The sequence below is a fragment of the Apodemus sylvaticus genome, chromosome 14 (genome assembly GCF_947179515.1).
Source record: "Apodemus sylvaticus chromosome 14, mApoSyl1.1, whole genome shotgun sequence".
NCBI lineage: Eukaryota > Metazoa > Chordata > Mammalia > Rodentia > Muridae > Apodemus > Apodemus sylvaticus.
This window is the reverse complement of record NC_067485.1, coordinates 60,741,062-60,760,565: the sequence shown is the minus strand read 5'-3', so window position 1 is coordinate 60,760,565 and position 19,504 is coordinate 60,741,062. Positions and strand designations below refer to the sequence as shown.

General features: G+C 43.8%; 1 protein-coding gene across 5 annotated transcripts in view; it reads right to left on the bottom strand.

Moving 5' to 3' along the window:
• Arhgap21 (Rho GTPase activating protein 21) overlaps window positions 1–19,221 on the bottom strand; it is a 123,513-nt gene extending 104,292 nt beyond the window's left edge. For 2 of the 5 annotated variants that reach the window (XM_052156268.1, XM_052156274.1), the window contains exons 1-2: window positions 18,424–18,689; window positions 17,222–17,618 (exon numbers count right to left, since the gene is read on the bottom strand). In XM_052156268.1, coding sequence (XP_052012228.1) covers window positions 17,222–17,302 — 81 coding nt within the window. In that variant the 5' untranslated portion in view covers window positions 17,303–17,618; window positions 18,424–18,689. Of the gene's footprint in view, window positions 1–17,221; window positions 17,619–18,001; window positions 18,202–18,419; window positions 18,690–19,145 lie in introns of those variants that run through there. The other 3 variants (XM_052156272.1, XM_052156271.1, XM_052156273.1) reach the window with 3 other exon arrangements.
• Window positions 19,222–19,504: the final 283 nt, after the last annotated feature.

Here is a 19,504-nt window from a genome sequence, read left to right as displayed (position 1 = left end):
CCAGGAGATCCCAGGCCATAAACCAGCTGGGAAAAGACATGGGCAGAAACAAGGCTAGTAAACGAAAAGAGCAAGGTCAGTCAGAATTTACTAAAATACTTAAATGGAGACATCTGATTTAACTCACTGAAAAAGAAAAACTTTGAAAAGTACTATCACTAATGTTACAGTTTCTCAGTCCTCAAAACATTCAACAAGCAGATGACACCGGCTGACTCAGACAAAAACCCCACTTGCTTGTTGCTAATGAGACCCTCAGTGATTATTCTAAGTCAGATACTGGATGCAGATTATAGCAGAGATTCCTTGCATGGTGCTCTCATGAGCCAAAAACAGGTCTGAGCTGGAACGGAACGCAGCAAAGACTTGTTCAAACACTCTCGCCTGCTCCTGCATCATCACTGGAAGACGTGACAGTATACAATCTCATCTGGGAATTAACGTATTTATTACCGAGTATTTCACTAGGAGTTCTCTGCCATAATTTTTGTTTGTCCCAGACATTGGTTATTATCTCATATTTGCCTCTGTCCTGCTGTCCTCTCTACTTGCGACTGTCACCAGTTTTATTCTTTGAAGAAAACAGGAACTCAAACAGATACTTATGTCCACAACAGCACTATTCACAGCCTAAGAAACCATAAACAAATGAGTGCATAAAAACTCCGGCATGTTCCTGTGGCAGGCTGCTGTGCTCCATAAAAGGAGACTGTGCTAATCTGTGCAGCGTGGGTGAGGCAAGCACCAAAGCACTGTGCTAAGTGAAGTAAGCCTGAGGAACAGACTAATGCTGTACGGCTGTGTGGACGGACCTAGGACAGAGGCCACCAAGGGCTGGGACAACATCGTACTGACAATAGACAGAGGGACTGTTCAATGTGATGAAAAAGTCCTGGAAAGAGACACTGATGCTTACACAAAATTATGAATATGCTTAACATACCAATCTGTACAGCAAGCTGAAGTGTGGTCTCCTTTTAAAGCTGACACCACTGTGTCCCTTAAGCACTGCCTGCCTTGGTGAGGGTAGAGGACAATCTACTGGAGCATAAGCAGCCTCTGAAGGGCTGCAGCCCTGAAGGTAACTCACTCTTCCTTTCCCAACCGCCATCGATTGCCCCAAACTCCTGAATAGGGATAGGAATTCCCGAGCCCCTCCCCAGCCACACTGCCCCTGAAGTTGGGAGGGAAAAGGAGTTGGGGGTAGGGAGAGATGAGATGCACCGGAGAAGAGGGAATGAATGATGCATTTGCTCAAAACACATTATATGCATGCATGAATATTAACTGTGTTTAGAACTAAAAAATTACATCTTAAATTTTAAAAACCTGAACCACTAAAAAGCACATAAGTACTGGACATAGCCAATAAAAAATAAACATTTACAAAATAACAGACTTTTTCCTACAAAGACTCTAACTATACATAGCACTTAAACAGAATAGCTAGCAGATTAATTTCCATTTTCTACAAATTATATTCAGAGTTTATTTATTTATTTTTACCTCCAAAACAATCAAATGCCATACAAAATTGTTTCCTAACAGTAAAACTCCAATATCATTAGTCATTATATATATATATATATTATATATATATATATGTTAGTTTTTTTACAACTAAACCACCTATAGCATATATAATTTTCAACTGTTGACCAGTTTCACTATGGTTTTTTAATATGACTGCAATTAAGGAAATAAACAAAATTTAAAAAACGTTTTTCTCTAGAGAAAGCCAAAACTTAATAAATTTTACCAAACTATTGGTATATTCTCATATTGGTATATGAGAAGCCGGTTGTTATGTAGAAAATACAAATTAAGTACAAGGCTTAACTTCAGCTTCCTGAGAGTCAAAACTCCAACAGATGAATCAGAGTCTATTCGAGTCCATACGAGGAGAGTCAGTGCCCCTGTGTATGCATGTATAGGTGGACCGCAAATGGACAGGGATAAAGGAAGACACTAGATATTGAGGGTCTCCCTTGATTCCAGAGCTCCCTGATTGGGCTGGCTTAGCTAGCCAGCCTGCTCCCATCATCACAGTAGTGTCTGCTGCCTCCAAAGAACTGTGAAGACGGGTTCAGGCCACCATGCCCATCCAGCATTTACACTGACGTGTGCTGGGAGCAGGGAGGGGGTGCTGTCCAAACCTTGCCCTCACAAGTGCATGGAAGTGCTTTACCCTCTGTGCCATCTCCCACCCTAGTATTTACTGCTTTGATTATATACAGTTACATGCAGCCCTTAAGCCCATAATTCATTTGATTTTCCAAATCCATGCACCTAATCCACTCACATACACACAAAAAAGATGCAAATCTACTATCCCAGAAGTTCCCTGTGTGTCTGCTAGTGATACCCTAGCACAAAAACGAACACTGTATTCTATCACTATGTCACAGTTCTGCAGACATAATGATGGGCCCTTCTGTTTGTCTGTCTGTTTCTATTCAGGATAGTTTCATATTCATCCCCTCTGTTGCTGTCTAACCACACCGCAATGATTTATCTATCTCCCTACTTGGTGACAGGTGACTTGCTTCCAGTTTGTTGTGAGCAAGCCTTTATGGACACTCCTGGGGGCATTTGCTTCATTGCCCTTGTGGCATTAGCTAGGAATGGAAATGCTGGATCATACAGTGCATTTCCAATGAATAAGAAGAAGCCACCAAGGCTTTGGGGCTAAGGGTGCTGTTTAAAGGGCCAGCACTGTATCTATCAGAGCTTGCTACTGCACAGCCTTGCCAGAATTTATGTTGCCAAGCTTTTTTCTTTTCAAATATATTTTGCTGAGGTGTAATTCACAGAACAAAATGAATGTACCCATTAAATGCACAACTGATCTCTGCAAGTTCATGTATACACACCACTACAACTACACAAGACCTTTGGGCCTCAGCAACCAGTGTTCTCCCATGTGACCACCAACAGTCTGCTCTCTATCACTAGGGATTATTTTCTCCAGTTCTAGGATTTCCTAGAGTGGCAATGCACATTATATATACTCTTTCATTTCTGGCTTCTTTTACTTTCTGAGATGTGTCTGAGGCCAAAAGGTGTGTACACCTTTAATTCCCACACTCAAGAGGCAAAGGCAGGCAGATCTCCAAGTCTGAGGCCAGCCTAGTCTACAGAGTGACTTCCAGGAGAGGTAGGGAGAAACCCTGTGTTGAAAAACCAAAAAAAAAAGAAAAAAGAAAAAGGAGATGCATCTATGTGGTGGCAAACCTCAGTAGCTTGTTCTAAGTGCAGAATAGTAGTCTACTATATAAAACATTAAGATTTGCCTTTCCGTTCATCTGTCAGACATGTAGTCTGTTTCGAATTTGAAGATGTTATCTGTTACAAATATAAACAGCTAAAAGGAGACATGGTAGTAGTACATGCCTGTAAATTCAGAATTTGAGAGGCTGGGGCAGAAGGACTGTCTTAAATTCAAGGCTATCCTGGGCTGTGTAGCAAGCAGTAGGCTAGCTAAAGATTACTACACAGCGAGACTCTGTCTCAAAATAACAACAATAATTAGCTTAAAAGGTGGGCTGCATAGTGAATGAATGCCTGACTCTCTGGTAGTTGCCACAATGTTCTCCTCTGTGGCTGTATCATCGTATTAGCTACAATGTTATCAGAGCTCACTTGTTCCTTCCCCAACAATACTTGGTATTCTGACTTAATTCTGGCCATTTTCTAACAGGTGAAGGTGGTACAGAATAAGTGAAATTTTAACATGTTGTGGGTGCAACTTGCTAACACAAAATCCCTTATTTCTACAGGGTAGTGATGAATACTTAGAAAATGAAATTTAAAAGTAATAGCAATATTATTTTAATGCTTCAATGTGGACCTAAATTGAGAAGTTCCCACAAACTGTTCTATCAGTCAACTGAGTGTAGTTGAAAATTAATCACAGCAGCAAATTTTATTGTGACAAAGAATGCTACAAACAAATGTGTTTCCCCTAATTACTTAACAATGATGACAAGGTGTGCGTGCATGTTTTTCATTTATCTTGTCCTGTGTCTTGTTCAGTTTCGCCCAGTTTTAAAGCTAGGTTGTCTTATCATTGAGTCCTGAGAGTTTTTTACACAGACTCTGGACAAAATCCCATCATCCAATGTATGCAAATGTATCCAATGTTTGCAAACCTCTCCCCATGTCTAGTTTAAGAAAACATGCCAGGGCTGGAGAGATGGCTCAGCAGTTAAGAGCACTGACTGCTCTTCCAGAGGTCCTGAGTTCAATTCCCTTAAACCACATAGTGGCTCACTACCATCTTAAATGGAATCCGATGCCCTTCTCTGGTGTGTCTGAAGACAGCAACAGTGTACTCATACATTAAATGAATAAATAAATCTTAATAAAAGAAAAAAGAAAAAAGAAAGAAAACATGCCATTTTCTTCATGGCATTTTACAAGAACAGAAGCCTACAGTTTTGGTAAAATAGAAATCGTCACCATTTTCCTCTTCTACCTGAAGCCTATCTGCACCATTTCCCAGAAACTTTTGCCAATTTCACTGCCTTACTGCAGTTTCATAATCAGCTTCAGTATTCACTCCAGTGACCAATGTTGAATAACTTTTCTGTCCAGTGAGACAAAGAGAGGCTCTTTTTTTCTATATGTATTTCCACTTGTTGAAAACACCATCCCCAACTCTCTATTCGCTTTCATTCGCCTTCATGTGATTTTCAATGTGCACTCTGTCTGAGCTGTCATTATTCCTCTTTTCTTCTTTCTTCTAGTTCCTCTGTAGACTTACACACTACAGTACGACTCTGAATGCCAGCAGTGATCATCAACGGATGACAGCTGGTTTTCCTATAGATGCTCTTCATCAGACTCAGAAAATTTCATTATATTCCCAGCTTCTGACTTACCCTGATTGTGTCAAATATTCTGCATCTAACTGAACTCTCCCATGTCATTACTAATTTATTTTTGACAATGAACTTTCATTTCTAGAATAACTCCAACTTATTTCTAGCATATTACTCTTTTCATTAGATCTGATTTGCTAATATTCATAAGTTTAAACATGACAGCTGATAATATAAATTCTTTTTCTTTTTCTTTCTTTTTTTTTTTTAAATCTGGACAGGCTTACACTGGACTCACAAAATAGAAATCAGAAAAGTTTTTTCTGCCTCTATTTTTTTGAGTTTGTATAGAATCTCTTCTTAAACATGTGACTATATACATATTAGACACATATGTATGTATACATGTAATAATATATACAGCTATACCAATGTAAAAATGGATTTAGAATCATCCGTTTGGAGAGATTTATAATTTTACATGCGATTACTTTAACACATGGCAGTGTTAAGATTTTTTAATTTCCCCGTGTCCATTTCAGTAATTTGTTCCTTTTAAGGAACTTGACAATTTCATTTGCCAAGTTCACTGGCATAAATTAATTTGTGAAATCCCCTTTTTACAATCTGTGTAGGCTCTGAACAACAAACTCTATTTTATTCATAATATTGGTCATCTATCTTCTCATTCAGTTAATACATAAAATTATTTCTAAAATTCAAATCCTATTAAGAGATTTAAGACTTCTATTTAGTCTACAGACACTTAAGAGCCAGCTAGAAGCCACACCACTTTCCTGTCGATGATCACCTAACACTTCAGCACAGAGTGCAGCACACACTTCCCAATCCCTATGTCTGGAGGAATCACTGAGCTCTGAATGGACACACATATTTTAGGCCTTTCAAATAACTGTCTACCTGTTTCTAGAAATATCAGTTAATCCAAACACATCGTTTGTATAATCTCAAAAGCCAAAGTTAAATATAATGATTACAGCCAAAGGCCATCAAGACTAGCAGCAGCCATCAAGGGCCAAACACAGGCCCCTGCTTCCCAGGCGTCCCCTGAGCCTGGAGACTGTACTCCTCCATGCTGCAGAGGCGCGCACACATCTGGGAGTCACAACTAGGGCTCTGCTGACACCATCACCTGGAGATGGTCTGCCACACTAAGCTTACACCTGCATTCAGACTGTCAGTCTCGGTTTAAATCATTCAACACTTGCTTCCATACCTGGAATTCTAGGCAGTTAAGACCCATAAGACTCAACAAATGGTGCAACTAAAATATTCACACATCTGAACCATGAGGGCATCTAAGAACTGTAACTTTTTTAGAAACTATCCCGAGGTCTGTTTTAAAACAGCTTCATTTGAAAGTCAACCAGAAAAGCTAGGGTTTTTCTATTAATTCTCAGCAGTAAGAGCAATTTGTTCACTACTTCCATCCATCCATCAGTATATTCATACCTGCCTTTTATTGTCTCTTGGCAAACAGAGCTGCTGAAAGACTGAGTCTAAGCTAAACTTTGCTTCGAGAAGAACCGCATCCTCCTAGTGCAATCACAGTCAAAGACATCAATTTCTCAAAAGCTCTTAATCCTTAAACATGCTCTCCACGGCTCTCCTTTGAGATGCCTATCAACCCTGATTACATTTTCTTCATTTGTGAACTGGTCTCACTCTGCCAGATCCTCTTTGTCAGTCGCTGGGCGCCTTCTCCTTCAGTCACTGTTTTCAGAAACCACACTTCTTTTTCAGAATTGCAACTGGACACTGCAATTAGTTTGCAATGTGTGTGCATCATATTATCGTATGTCAGCCACTTTGAGTCAGACTGAAAGACCAGACAGGGTCAAAGGACAGAATCAGAAGAGCTGCTGGCAATAAACGGGGACAGTTGTATAGGGGAAAATATCTCACTAAGGAACACTTCATTATTGAAGATTTATGGTGCAATGATTTCTGTTTCTCACAATGTACACTCACATACAGATGTGTTTGTATGTGTGTCTGTATGTTCATGATGCGTGTGGATGCATGATGTGTGTGCATGGACATGTGTGCAGATATATTCTTTCACTGCAACATTTTCAGTACTTGCTAAAAAAAAATAGTAAAAACAACTGATTACAAATTTTTCTAGCAATAGCTTCTTCAAATACAGCCTTCTACAAATGAAACTTGTTTAAATAAAACTGAAAGTAACAGCTCTAGCTGCAGTAAGCCAAAAAGCATAATTCTATCACTTTAAAATGTTTTAACTTTTGGTTAGGGACAGCAGATATTGTCCAAAAATACACTATCACTCTTGACTGCTGGATTTGAAAGTGTGTTTTGTTCTGCCTTAAACTCCTGAGTTCTACTTCTGTTATGTCTCAGCTTCCAAGCCAGCTAAAGCTAGAGACAAGCTGTGAGCCACGATGCCTGGTTCCCTGTATCTACACTACGTCCATCAGTAGAGCATCATGAACACCTGCGTGACTGCAACAGTAGTCCGAGAAAGCCACAATCTCAGTCTTGAATAGGAGCTCAGTTCATAGCCACTTAAAACTTCTTGGAAAGGTCTGTGAATGTGATCTAGGGTTCTGCTCTTCTCAAATTTGGGTGATCACTGGATGTCACAAAACCCAGTCATGAGTTAATGGTTTGGTGTAACTTCCAGAGATTCCCCGTCATTATACTAATGATTAGAGTAGAAACTCGTAGTTCAAAGTTACACAAATGACCCCAACTTGCCTGACTGAAGATCATGCCCAGGCAGGGATCGCCACTAGACCACTCCTGAAGGTCATTCCACCTCTGCTGAAAAGCAACTTTAACTTCCGCTCATTTCTAATTTTAATAGGCCCATCTACCTGAGACCACCTAGTTCTACCTTCACAGACAGAGAGAATTAATCTTCTGTCAGTTCTACATTACTGAGAAATTCCCTTCATCCTATACTATTTAGGTTTCTTATCTTCCATATATAATATGGATATGATCCATTCATGAAACCTATGAACAAAGATGTGTGCCTGTGGTATATTATGGAATAAACTTTGAAAACAGAGTACAAATATGAATTTTTTAAAAATGAAAGAGCAAAAAAAAAATGTTCTGGGGCTTTAGAGATGGCTCTGTGGTTAAGAGCACTGACTATTCTTTTAGAGGTCATGAGTTCAATTCCCAGCAACAACATGGTGACTCTCAACCATCTGTAATGGAATCTGATGCCCTCTTCTGGTGTACTGGAAGAGATTGACAGTGTACTCACATATATAAAATTAATAAATCATTAAAAAAATTCTAATCATGATTCACTACATTTCACTAAACCAATGTTCTGGCCCATGCAGCACCATACTGGAAACAGTCCTGTAAGGAAGCACCAGCACTGTGGTAGCGAGCTTTGTGGGAGATGGCGGGTCTCACAAAAGTCCACTACCTCCATGCTTAGTTTCTGACTTTTTGTTTCCTTAATGAGTTTCTATCCCTTCAAAGACTGAAGAACAAACTGGAATGCTAAGGAGGAAGACTGAGGACATGAGCTCAGCCCATAAATTTAGCAAGCAATTCTCACCAGAATCTACAAGCATACACCTGGGGACAATTCTGAGCTTTTTATTTTCCTGTCTCTGTTTTTCTGTTTCAAACCTGTTGAGAAACACGAATGAATGAATGAAAGAATGAATGATGATTGAAGTATAAAGCAATTTCCAAAAAGCTTTATAATAAAGGTCTGACTTTAAAATGAGTGCCCCAAGCATTTCCTTCCCTTACCTCACATATCGATCCCTATTATTTCCAGAAGCCAATATTCACAACCCAGAAAAGCAAGTAGGCCTCACTGATCAAACTCACCCAGATTGCCTAACATACAGACCCAGATATACCAGAAGACATTAGCATAGCCAAATACCTTACCTGAAGACCAACATCATACTAGTTAAATGATGTTCAGAAGAAACTTCCAAATGTACTAACCCCATATGATATCCTATTAAGAATTTAAGTCCTGGGACTGGAGAGATGACTCAACAGTTAAGAACACCGACTGCTCTTCCAGAGGTCCTGAGTTCAAGTCCCAGCAACCACATGGTGGCTCACAACCATCTGAAATGGGATCCGATGCTCTTTTCTGGTGTGTCTGAAGACAGCTACAGCATACATTAAATAAATAAGTAAAATCTTAAAAAAAAAGATTTTAAGCCCTCAGGGCTGGAGAGTCGGCTCAGTAGTTAAGAGCACTCACTGCCCTTCTAAAGGTCCGAGTTGAATTGCTAGCACCCACATGACAGCTCAACTGTCTGCCGTCTACTGCTGTGCAGGTGTACGTGCAGACAAAGTACCCATATACATACATTAAATACATAAATCAGTTTTCTAAAAAAATATATTTATTTTATGTATACAAGTACACTGTAGCTGCCTTCAGAAAAGGACTTCAGAACAAATGACTGTGAGCCACCATGTAGTTGTTAGGAATTGAATTCAAGACCTTGGGAAGAACAGTCAGTGCTCTTAACCACTAAGCCATATCTCCAGCCCATAAATAAGTCTTTTTTAAAAAACAAAATTTTAGTCCTAAGTCCTCATAAACTATGTTAAGGATAAATGCAGTGAAAAAAGAAAAAGCAAAAAAAAAAAAAAAAAAAAAAAAAAAAAAAAGCCAGGAAGTCGAGAGACTGTGCTCACTGGGTTGTAAGACGACTTCGGGAGCATACCTGGCAGTACTCACAGCTATGCCAGATGTCCATCCAGGGCTGAGATAAGCAACAGAGCAAAAGGCCGTAAGTAACCAAGGCAGAACCCAAACATACCCAACATCAAACACCAGGCCAGAGAGCAGCCGGCACCGAGCAAGGTAAAAAAGTCTGTAACTTAGCCTTTTTTATAGTAATGGACAACAGTTTGCTCTGTCTGTCTATGTTCCCAAAGATAGATAAGTATCCAGAAATACCAAGTTTAAATTTCAGACCTATTCTTTTGCTCCTAACATGAGAGAACAGAATATTTTTACATTAACTAGAAAACAAAAAAATTCTACCAAGTCAAGTTTTGAAGCTATAGTACAGTATAATTATCTGTCTTTCAGATTCTTAAAACACGTGTAACTTGTGTGTGTGGTGTGCAGGTGTGGGTGCACACACAGAAATCAGAGAACAACTCTAGAGAATCTGTCCTTCCCCTCCACCTTGGCATCCAGGGCTTGAGCTCAGGCTGCCAGTGTTCCGCGGCAAGCGCCTTTAGCCCAGGCTCATCTATCAGGCCCACTCTCGGGTTACTTTAAAAGCACAAAATGCTGTCTTCAATTACTCCACTGAGAAATAAACTATTTTGTACAATACTCAGTTTGATGAGACAATGACACTTTAAACTACAAGATAATTTTCATAAAAATAATGCTAATCCAGGTGTTTTGCAAGAAACAGCTACAAAACGTACCTCTGGGTATGTTTATGCAGATGTTCCCAGAAAACTTTAATTGAGGAAGGACTGAATGTGGGCGTTGCCACAGTGAGCTGGAGTCCAGGAGAGAGCCGGAGGCAAGCTAGGCAGAGGCGGTTGTCACTCTCTGTCCGAGTGCAGAGGCATGTGACCAGCACCTTCTGTTCTCGCACACAGCCTTCCCTGCCACGATGCACTATATCCTGGTAACCCTAAGCCAAAATAAACCTGTCCCTCCGAAGGCTGCTTCATGGCAGGTGTTTTGTCACAGAAACTGTAAAAGTTACTTAGACAAAGTCTTAGTACCCCAAAGACTCCACTGAAGACTATTTATAATAGTTTCACACATTTAATTCTGTAAGGCTGATTAAAAATAGATAAATATTAGGATAGTCTTTCAATACAGTAACCTTTCATTTTAGCAATCTAATCACATCAACCAGGAAGAAAAACAAGTGCCTACCATATGGTCCTTGTGTAAGAGAAAAGAGCTGCCTTCGATAACAGCATCTGTGCGTCTGTCAACGCCAGCGCTGGCCATCCTTAAACCAGCAAGCAGGGTGTTAATATAAGAAGATGACAGGGCTCTTCACAGCGCAAAGAAACAAAAGAAAGAGTAGTACCTTCCTTGTAGATTACCTGACCCCTAGTAGCTCAAATTAAAACCATGAAATCAAAGCACAACAGATTTCGAAATATGTTAAAAGAAACGAATGCTAAAGAACACTAATTATTTCTGGAGAAGTTTTCTTTGTTGGCGGCTGTTATCTAGTGAAGGATCTGGCTTCGTGCATTCCCACCCAGCCTCCCTCACTCATGATGCCCGGCTGATACGGGCTTCTGCTCCTGCACTATCTAGTCTCTGTCCTGGCAGGTTTTGCCTTCCATCCTAATGCTCCACGGAGAGATTTTGGCAGAGTGGTATTCTTGCTCTGGATCCATGTATGTGGAGAAAGGAACACTTAAAATGAAGTGATCGTGTTATAGTCTATCATAACTAGCCAGACTCTATCCGAGGACTTCCCAGAACAAAGCAAATGCTGCTGAAAGGCTGCTGGTGTACTGCTTTGACTATAGATTTGCTAGAAACCAGAATTTCACAAGATTTATTTTAAAACTCAGCACACAGCAGTTTGGGATTTAAAAGGATAAAAAAATTAGCATTTCTATAGTGGCATCAAAATTAACAGCTGTTAGGTTTGTCTGGTTATTATGTTAAAAATATAAAGTAAATATATGGTAGACAATCCTTTCACTAAAGAAACATTGTTAATCTCTCTCTCTCTCTCTCTCTCTCTCTCTCTCTCTCTCTCTCTCTCTCTCTGTGTGTGTGTGTGTGTGTGTGTGTGTGTGTGCTTGGGCTCAAACTCAGACCCTATCTCACCCTAGGAGAATTCCCTTTCACTAAGCCTTCGGCACCCATCACTGATTACCATTCCTCTAGTCTAAGAGCAAACCCAGTGGTGCAAATTGTTTCCTTCATTTGTACTACATATTGTCCTGGTTACTGTAACTTGGTAACCAACTTCCCAAAGGTAAGAACGATACAAAGGAAAATAAATGACTCAAACAGCTCAGCAGTAACCCTACCGGAAATGGACAAATGGACGAGAACTGAAGGTGTGAGGCCTCCAGGGAACAAGAATCACTTCCCCCTCTGAGATTAACACACAGTATTTACACATTACACGCCTAAGAACAAACTCTGGGACACTGTGAGAATCCTCTTGTCTACATGTAAGAAATACATTATGACACAAAGAGCACTTGAATGAAACAGCCAAACTGGGAATTTATATTTATATTCTATATTCACTATCTGCACCCCACTCCCCCTCACCTCCAAAAAATACCAGAGTGAAATCACCTAGCTAAGTAGGTCTGCTGGAGATGGGTAGTACTGGGATAATGCTGGAGAAGGAGGAGTGGGCAGCCAAGTGCAGGACTGGCACTGTGCACTAAGCAGGGCGTGTGATAGTGCATCACTCAGAAGGTGGCCTGGAGACACAGGTGAGCCATTAGGACACCTGGAAGAGCACTGCACAACGGGCCAGCAGGTGGGAGGCTCGAGGCTGCCAGGCTCCGTCTCTGCGCGCAGAGGAGCAATGAGGAATGAGGGGAAGAGTAACAGGAAGTGAGGGCAGGAAGGTGAAAGGGAAAAGCCCTGAAGGTCACTGAAAGAACTCTGCCCTATAACTTTTAAGGAAATGAAAGGCCATTAACGGAATTTAAGCGAAGGAAGGAAGGACATGATTTGATTCATAAACAGCCTGCTCTGCTTACAACAGGGAGAATTCACCAGCAGAGCAGGCTGAGAAATCAGTCAAGCAAATACGCACGTCGTCTATGAACAGGAAAAGCGACACCGACCATTCCCGAGCCAGGGAGCAAGTGGGGAAGGTGGGCAGCAGGAGGCAGTCAGCAGGCTGGCTCGGGAGTTGCTGGCTTACTTCCAAGGGCAGATAGAGTCTGCATGCCCAGGTTAGTAGCATGTGGGCACCTGAATTTGAGAGATAAAAGGAAGCCTGACATGGTGGCACGTGCCCCTCACTGGGGAGGCTGGGGCAGGAACATGGTACATTCAAGACCGCCCTGGCTCTACAGTGAGATCTTGTTGCAAAAGCAACAGAGAAAGGCTGATCCCTAGCATATATATATGCCTGTCATTCCAAAAACTGGGTGGTGGGGTGAGGAAGGTCGTAAGTTCAAGGTCACCCACAGCTCTATATCCAGTCTGAGGCAACCCTGGATCAAAACCTCAGACTGTAGGAGGGGAAGAGGTTCACACTAAGTCCTGAGATGTACACAGGTAAGAAAGCTGTGTACATCCCACAGTCGGTGAAGGGAAGAAAGAGGAAGTAGAGGAATGAAGAAAATAACCGTGAACCAGATCGCAGTGTGCAGCCACGGACACGGAAAGCCCTTCCTCGGCATCCGTTCATCTGTTCAGCAAACACTGAGCCCTTATCTCGTGTCAGACACTGTGGAAATAAACATGGTCTGTGCTCTTATGGAGGCTGCAGCCCAAAGAAGGCAGAGCTGGCCAGAGCTGTAAGCACCTGTTCCCAATGAAGGGCAGTGTGTGTTGAACTAATGCAGGAGGGGCCAGTAAGCAGTCTTGGAGAGCCAGGGCAGACTTCCCTAGAATTCCTAGAAATCACGGAGGAGAAGAGCCTGGAGGGCTATCTGAAAATCAGATAGTGTCTGCAGGGCGAAGAGGCCCTGTGAGGAGGTGAAGTGAGGCAGGCTGCACCTGCCCACAGTCCCGAAAATCCAATTATACGAACTACAGAAAGAAGAAATGATATGAGGAAAGAGAGGGGTGGCTGACCACTGAACTCACTGAAGACTGAGCTCTCGAAGGACACTGGGACAAGCTGAGCTACCAGGAAACTCCTGTTCCCCAAACTCAGGTAGTGGTGGCCACAATCTGCCATGGAGATTTGACAACTTCAGATAATTAAGAATAACCACCCACTTCTTGACAGATGAACAGGCAGTGGTGCTGCTCATAAGAGAGCTGGCAGACGGACAGATAGACAGAGGTTGGTGGCAGGGCAGAATCTGGAAAGAGTGTATTGCCTGTGGGACATTCTGAAACACCGCTAAGTGCTAAACACAGTACCTATGTAGGTCTAAAAGGCAAACACAGAATCTTGGATAGGGCCATAGACTGAGAGAATAGAACCTAGGAGGAAAAGGGAGGAGTGGAGAAAGGAATAGAAGGAGACTGTCTCTGGCTTAATCCAATATGAAATGGACAAACAGTAAATGAGCACTATTTTTTAAAAAGACAGACAGACAAAAAAACAGAAAGAGCTTGAGATGGAACAAGGGAGTCTGGGACAAGACAAAATGTGAACTACTATAAAAGACAACCAAAGCAAGACTTCAAGCAATCTCCTACTCAGAAAAACACCCTTAGTGCTTATAGTATTCCATCAATCAACAAGCAAATATTTTCTCATCAGTCACAAATACATTACAGTTACAGGATAATCTTACCCTTTTCTGTTACTTATAACAACAATAAAAAAAAACCACAAAGTGAATGTATAAAATTAAGTTAACTTGTTAATAATTAATTTGCTAAAATGTTCATTATTGTAGACTATTGGGGGCTACAGACTAACAGGTACAATCAGTGTTTAAAATGGGCAGAAAGGAAAAAAAAAATCCATGAAACTTTTCAGTTTTCTGGTTAAAAGGAAAAAAACACCAACAAGAAGCCAACCCTTGAAGCCTAAAACTAAGTAATAAGTAAGGGGAATGATCTTATCACAGAATATTAAAAGGAGACTATGTTAAACAAAATCGCCAGCCAAAATTACTCAGACACATAGACGTACACACAGTATGGTTCAGGGTGACTAAAACCATTACTGAAAAGCACATCTTTACCATCCACCCTGGTGGCTCTTGCCTAATCTAATAATCCCAGCACTTGGAAGGTTAACAGAGAATGACTGCTATGGCATTAAGGCCAGCTTGGGCTACACAGCAGGGTCTATGGGAAAGGAGGGAGAGGAATGACATTTAGATGCATAGAGTAAGTTTGTCTGAACACAGTCTGACTGTCCTGACTGTATAATGCACTTTCTGAATTATCATAATTCTTTAAGTTATGAAAGCTATTGGTTATCAGATTTTTGGTTTTCCAATATAGTTCTGAGGAAGGGTGCTTAAATTAATATACTTATCAACACAAATGGATTATTTAACAGGAACATGAAATCTCCCTTTTAAGCAAAGCAACTGTCCTTATCCACAGAACATAAAATGAACCAATTAGATAAGGCATGAAAGAAATGTCAATTCAATTACTAAATTTTCTGTCTCACAAAGTTAGGCATTTTGGTTGATTGACAAGCAGCACTAAAACCAAGACCTATGCATCTGTTTCCCGATCACTTAAGAATATACACCAATGTATTATTCAGACACATTAAGGAATATCGCTAACGTTTCTTCTTGGTGTTCCTTTTCTTAACTGCTGAATGACAGTATTACAGAAGAATATAGTACTTCCAATAAAACTAAAAACAAAGTGTTCAATAACAAATATTTATCAGACCAAACTATGGCAACTGCCTTTCTAGTGTTCAGAAATAGTCACAATCTGCTCCCAGCATCAGAAAGAAACCCACATCACAGCTAACCAAAGGCACTAACATCGCTTCCCCCCACTTCCCACCTGCCGGTTTGCAAATAGTTTCTGAAGCACAAAGAATCTAAGACTAGTCTTTAAAAAGTCCAAACATTTTAATTTAATACCAAATTCAAGTACTCTTTAAATGAGCAAAATACAGACAATGCTGTTTGTTCATTCCTAGCTAGAAACAAGAGCCACATGAGCAAATGAAAACACATTTCATAGCCTTTATGTGTATATGTATGTATGTACGTATGTATATATATATATATACACTGCCACTATCAATAAAACCAGTACGCAGCTAGCTGTAAGTACACAATGCTTTCTACACAAGTATAAGATGAGTCTACATTCTTGGTTTGAGAGCAACCCTTAAACAATAACAACACACACACATATTATCAAATAAACGGTAGTTCTTGCAAACACAATGCAAGCAGCATGCTAATTAAAGTGTTCACACGACAATGACAAATAAGGCTTTAGGACCGCAGCATATATTATTATGTAACTACAATACCCATTAAGCAATCACCAGGTTGTAGGTAGGTCTTCCAAAAGGCATCATTATGGTTCACTATGATCAGAGGACTGTGGTGTCAGACTTAATCACGCTTTCCCTGCAAGCAGGTGTTTACTGATATCAAAAAGTAGAAAACTAATTCTAGCTATAAACCTGAGGCTCTGCCCAATAAACTGTAGCAACACCCAAAAAGCCCCCTCCACACAAACTTTCTATCCCCAAATGAAGTAAACTATGAAGCACGTTTTCTGCATGCCTTCTAAACCAAAATTTAACTGACTAAATATCCAAGTTCACATGCCTAAAACTAGCCATGTCCCAAAGACCATGAAAAGAAAATGTACAACAGAGAAAAAGAAGTACTCATGAGTGAGCTCATGAGGGCTCACTGGAGAAGTTGCTGTTGCCGTCACTGTCATCTCAGAAAAGGCATGTCTCAACAAAGAACAACAATGGTCAACACCTTTAACGAGCAAATTACAGGAACTATACAAAACGAAGTAAACACAATAGAACCATCATAGACGGAAACTCCACATACACCTGCTCAAACACAAGGAGAATAAAAGACCCTGGAGCAGGCGACGCCATAATAATTTTCTACAAATTCTGTTCAGGTGGCTCAAAAAAAAAAAAGAAGAAGAAGAAGAAATTTTACAAGCCCTAAGTAAATTCTTCCCAGCCAGGCGGTCTCTGCACATCAGCGAATGCCACCTGCCACCCAGAGCAGCTCACAAGAACTGCGCAGCAGTTATAAGGGCCAACCGAGCATAAATAAAAGAACAGCAATGCCAGATTTCCAGGGTGGAATTTCAACACCACGTTTTCCAAGACTGAGTCTAAACTGTCCATCACCCAAAGCTGCACTACTAAGAACCGGGATCCCCTCCCATCACGTCGAAAACATTGGATTCCAGGTGCACCAAAGCATGCCAGTGCCCTCGACACTGAGGATGTAACACAGGCACGAGTTACATAAAGCCACCCCATGCCGACCAATGTCCAAAACACTGGAGGAAAAATGGATCCTGTTCTCAGGCTTCTCAGCCAGACGTGGAAGAATGTCCCAGCTCAGAAGGGTAACCAGGATTCTGGCATCTAAGACAGAGACTTGTCCCTGCTCATTAATTGCCTAAGTCCCTAAAAACAAAAGTAGGCCAGGTTTCACCTCCCTCCTGGTCAACTGGGGCGCTGCCACCGAGCAGCTGACCAACTCAGTGGCAGACGACCCCGTCCTCTTAGGACGCTCACAGACATAAGCCACCGCCCAGCTAGCTGGCTTACCTCACAGGCAGAGGCCGCCCCACAGGCCTTGAGTTTGTCGCCATCTCCCTCAGGCAGACCAGTCCAATGTGTGGCCATCATTTCATTTCAAATTGTAAAGGGACAAATCCTTTAGAGTCCACATTGGAGAGGTGCCACCACACACCAAACGGAAGCAATTCCACAGCAGGTTCTGAGGCGATGCAGGGCTTAAGGACTGGTCAAAAAACGATTTTCAGGAAGCCCCTTCAAATACCCTCTTCAACAGACTTAGCTCTCTTCATTTCTCCAGTCTTAAAGTTCAGGGGCGACAGGTTTCCTTGGCGGGTAGGGTAGAGGCCAAGTACAGAGAGAAGAGGTTCACTTCCAGGCGCTGTTACTCCGAGGCCAGAGAAAAATCAGCTTTCGGAGATCCTTCCTGGAACAGGGAGAAGTTAATGAAGGACATGAACTTTCCCCAGGCGCCGATCTTTAGCCTTGCCACAAGCCCAGACCAAGTTCCCCCTCTCCCACAATCCGAAGAATCACTCAGTCTACGAAGGTGAGCCCTGCAAAGAAAACAATCTTCTCATGCAACAATTATAATAAATTTTTTAAAAATTAGAAAAAGAAGGAAAACGCCTGAACGTCGGTTAGAGAAAGAGAACCAGACCTCAGAACTGCCCCGGTGGCTATGTCAAACACGCCCGGCTGCTATGAAGGCTTCAAGAATGAAAAAAAAAAAAAATCCCGGTTTCAAGTGCTGCATTTCCTGGGCAACGCCGAGGCAGCGGGAGCATTCTGCAGCACCCGGATACCTACTCTTAAGCGAAGTTTTCTCCGCACCGGGTTAGACTCGCAAACGCCCTCCAACTCCCCAACAAACAAACAAAAAGCCAGCTCGGACCGGGGCGGGCGTGGGCTCGGCGGCTGCGACGGCGGCGGCGGCCGCCCGGGCCGCGGGTGACTCCGGCCGGCCGTGGCAGTCTGCCCTACGCCCCGGCTCGCGCCCCCGAGGAGGCGGCTGTTTTCCTTGGCCCGCGGCGGGGATGGGTGGGGAGGCGTGCGGCCGCGGGTGGGACGCGGCGCCGCTCCCGCTCCGGCTCCCGGGCATGCTTTGGGAGAGCCGCGGCCCCGGCAACTCTGAGCTCGCGGCTGCGGGCCCCCCACCCCGGATCCCGGCTCGCCCTCCCCGGTGGCCACCTGAAGCAGAGGGGAGAGCGAAGAGCAAACCACCCACCTACCACTATTTCCTCCGCCCCTTCCTGAGGCGGGTCGCCTGCGCGGGTTCCCGGGAAGCGCGGCCCGGGCGCGTGCGGGAAGCGAGGGCTCCGCTCGGCAGCTCGGCCCGCGGCGGGGCGCGCTAGGCCGCGGCTCGGTTAATATTCATGAGGCGCCGCCCCTCCTCCGCGGCCCGCCGGACCCCGGCGCCCGCCGCTCGCCTTTGTGCCCCGGCCTCCCTCGCTGCGCACACGCGGGTGCGGCCTCCGCGGGCCCGCGCCTCAGCCCCAGGCGGTGAGACGAGCGGCCACGCAACGGAGAATGCGGGCTAGGGGGTCGGCTCCTAGGCAGCGCCGCGACCTGCCCCGGCCGGCCCCGGGCTCAGGGCGCCGCGGGAGGGCGCGGGGCGGGGCGGCGGCCGCCGGACTCTCCCCTCGCCTGGCCGGGCCGGCCGGGGCCCCACGCTCCCGCGCCCGCGATCGCCGAGCGCGAGACTGGCCGGGCCGGCGGGTGCGCGAGCTGCTTCCCGGGGGCGGACTGCTCGCGCCTTCCTTCTGGATCCACCTCCTCCCACCCCACCTCCTTCCCCTCCCCTCCCGGGGGACGCTCGGGGGCGAGGAGTTTTCGGTCTGCAGTCACCCGGCCCCGGGAGCCAAGACAGAGAAGGAAGACCGGCCGAGACAGGGGTGGTGCTCCCCGGGACCCCCCGCAACCTGGGCACCCGCTAGCCCTCTCGTCCCCGCACCCTGACTCGGGGCACACGACTCCGGCCGCTTCCTGAGCGCCGCTCTGGGAGCGGGCACAGCCCTGCAGCTGTCTGCGGGACAGGTCTTGGGGAACGGCGGCCCCTTTTCTACAGCGGGTGGGGCGAGAAGCTACGGGATGTGGGGCTTCCAGATAAGGGAGTGTCCCCGCCCGCCGCACTGCAAGGTAGCTTCCTGCGGTAAGCAGGGACCAGGTAGTGGCGGTTACGTGTCGTTCAGATTTTTTTTTTTTTTGGTGGTTTTTTTTTTTTTAACCTGCAGGGCGTCTGAGCGACTAGGTGCGGCTAGCGGAACAGAGCGGTGGTGGCTGTGCTTTCCCCACGCTCCCGTCACTGTGGCT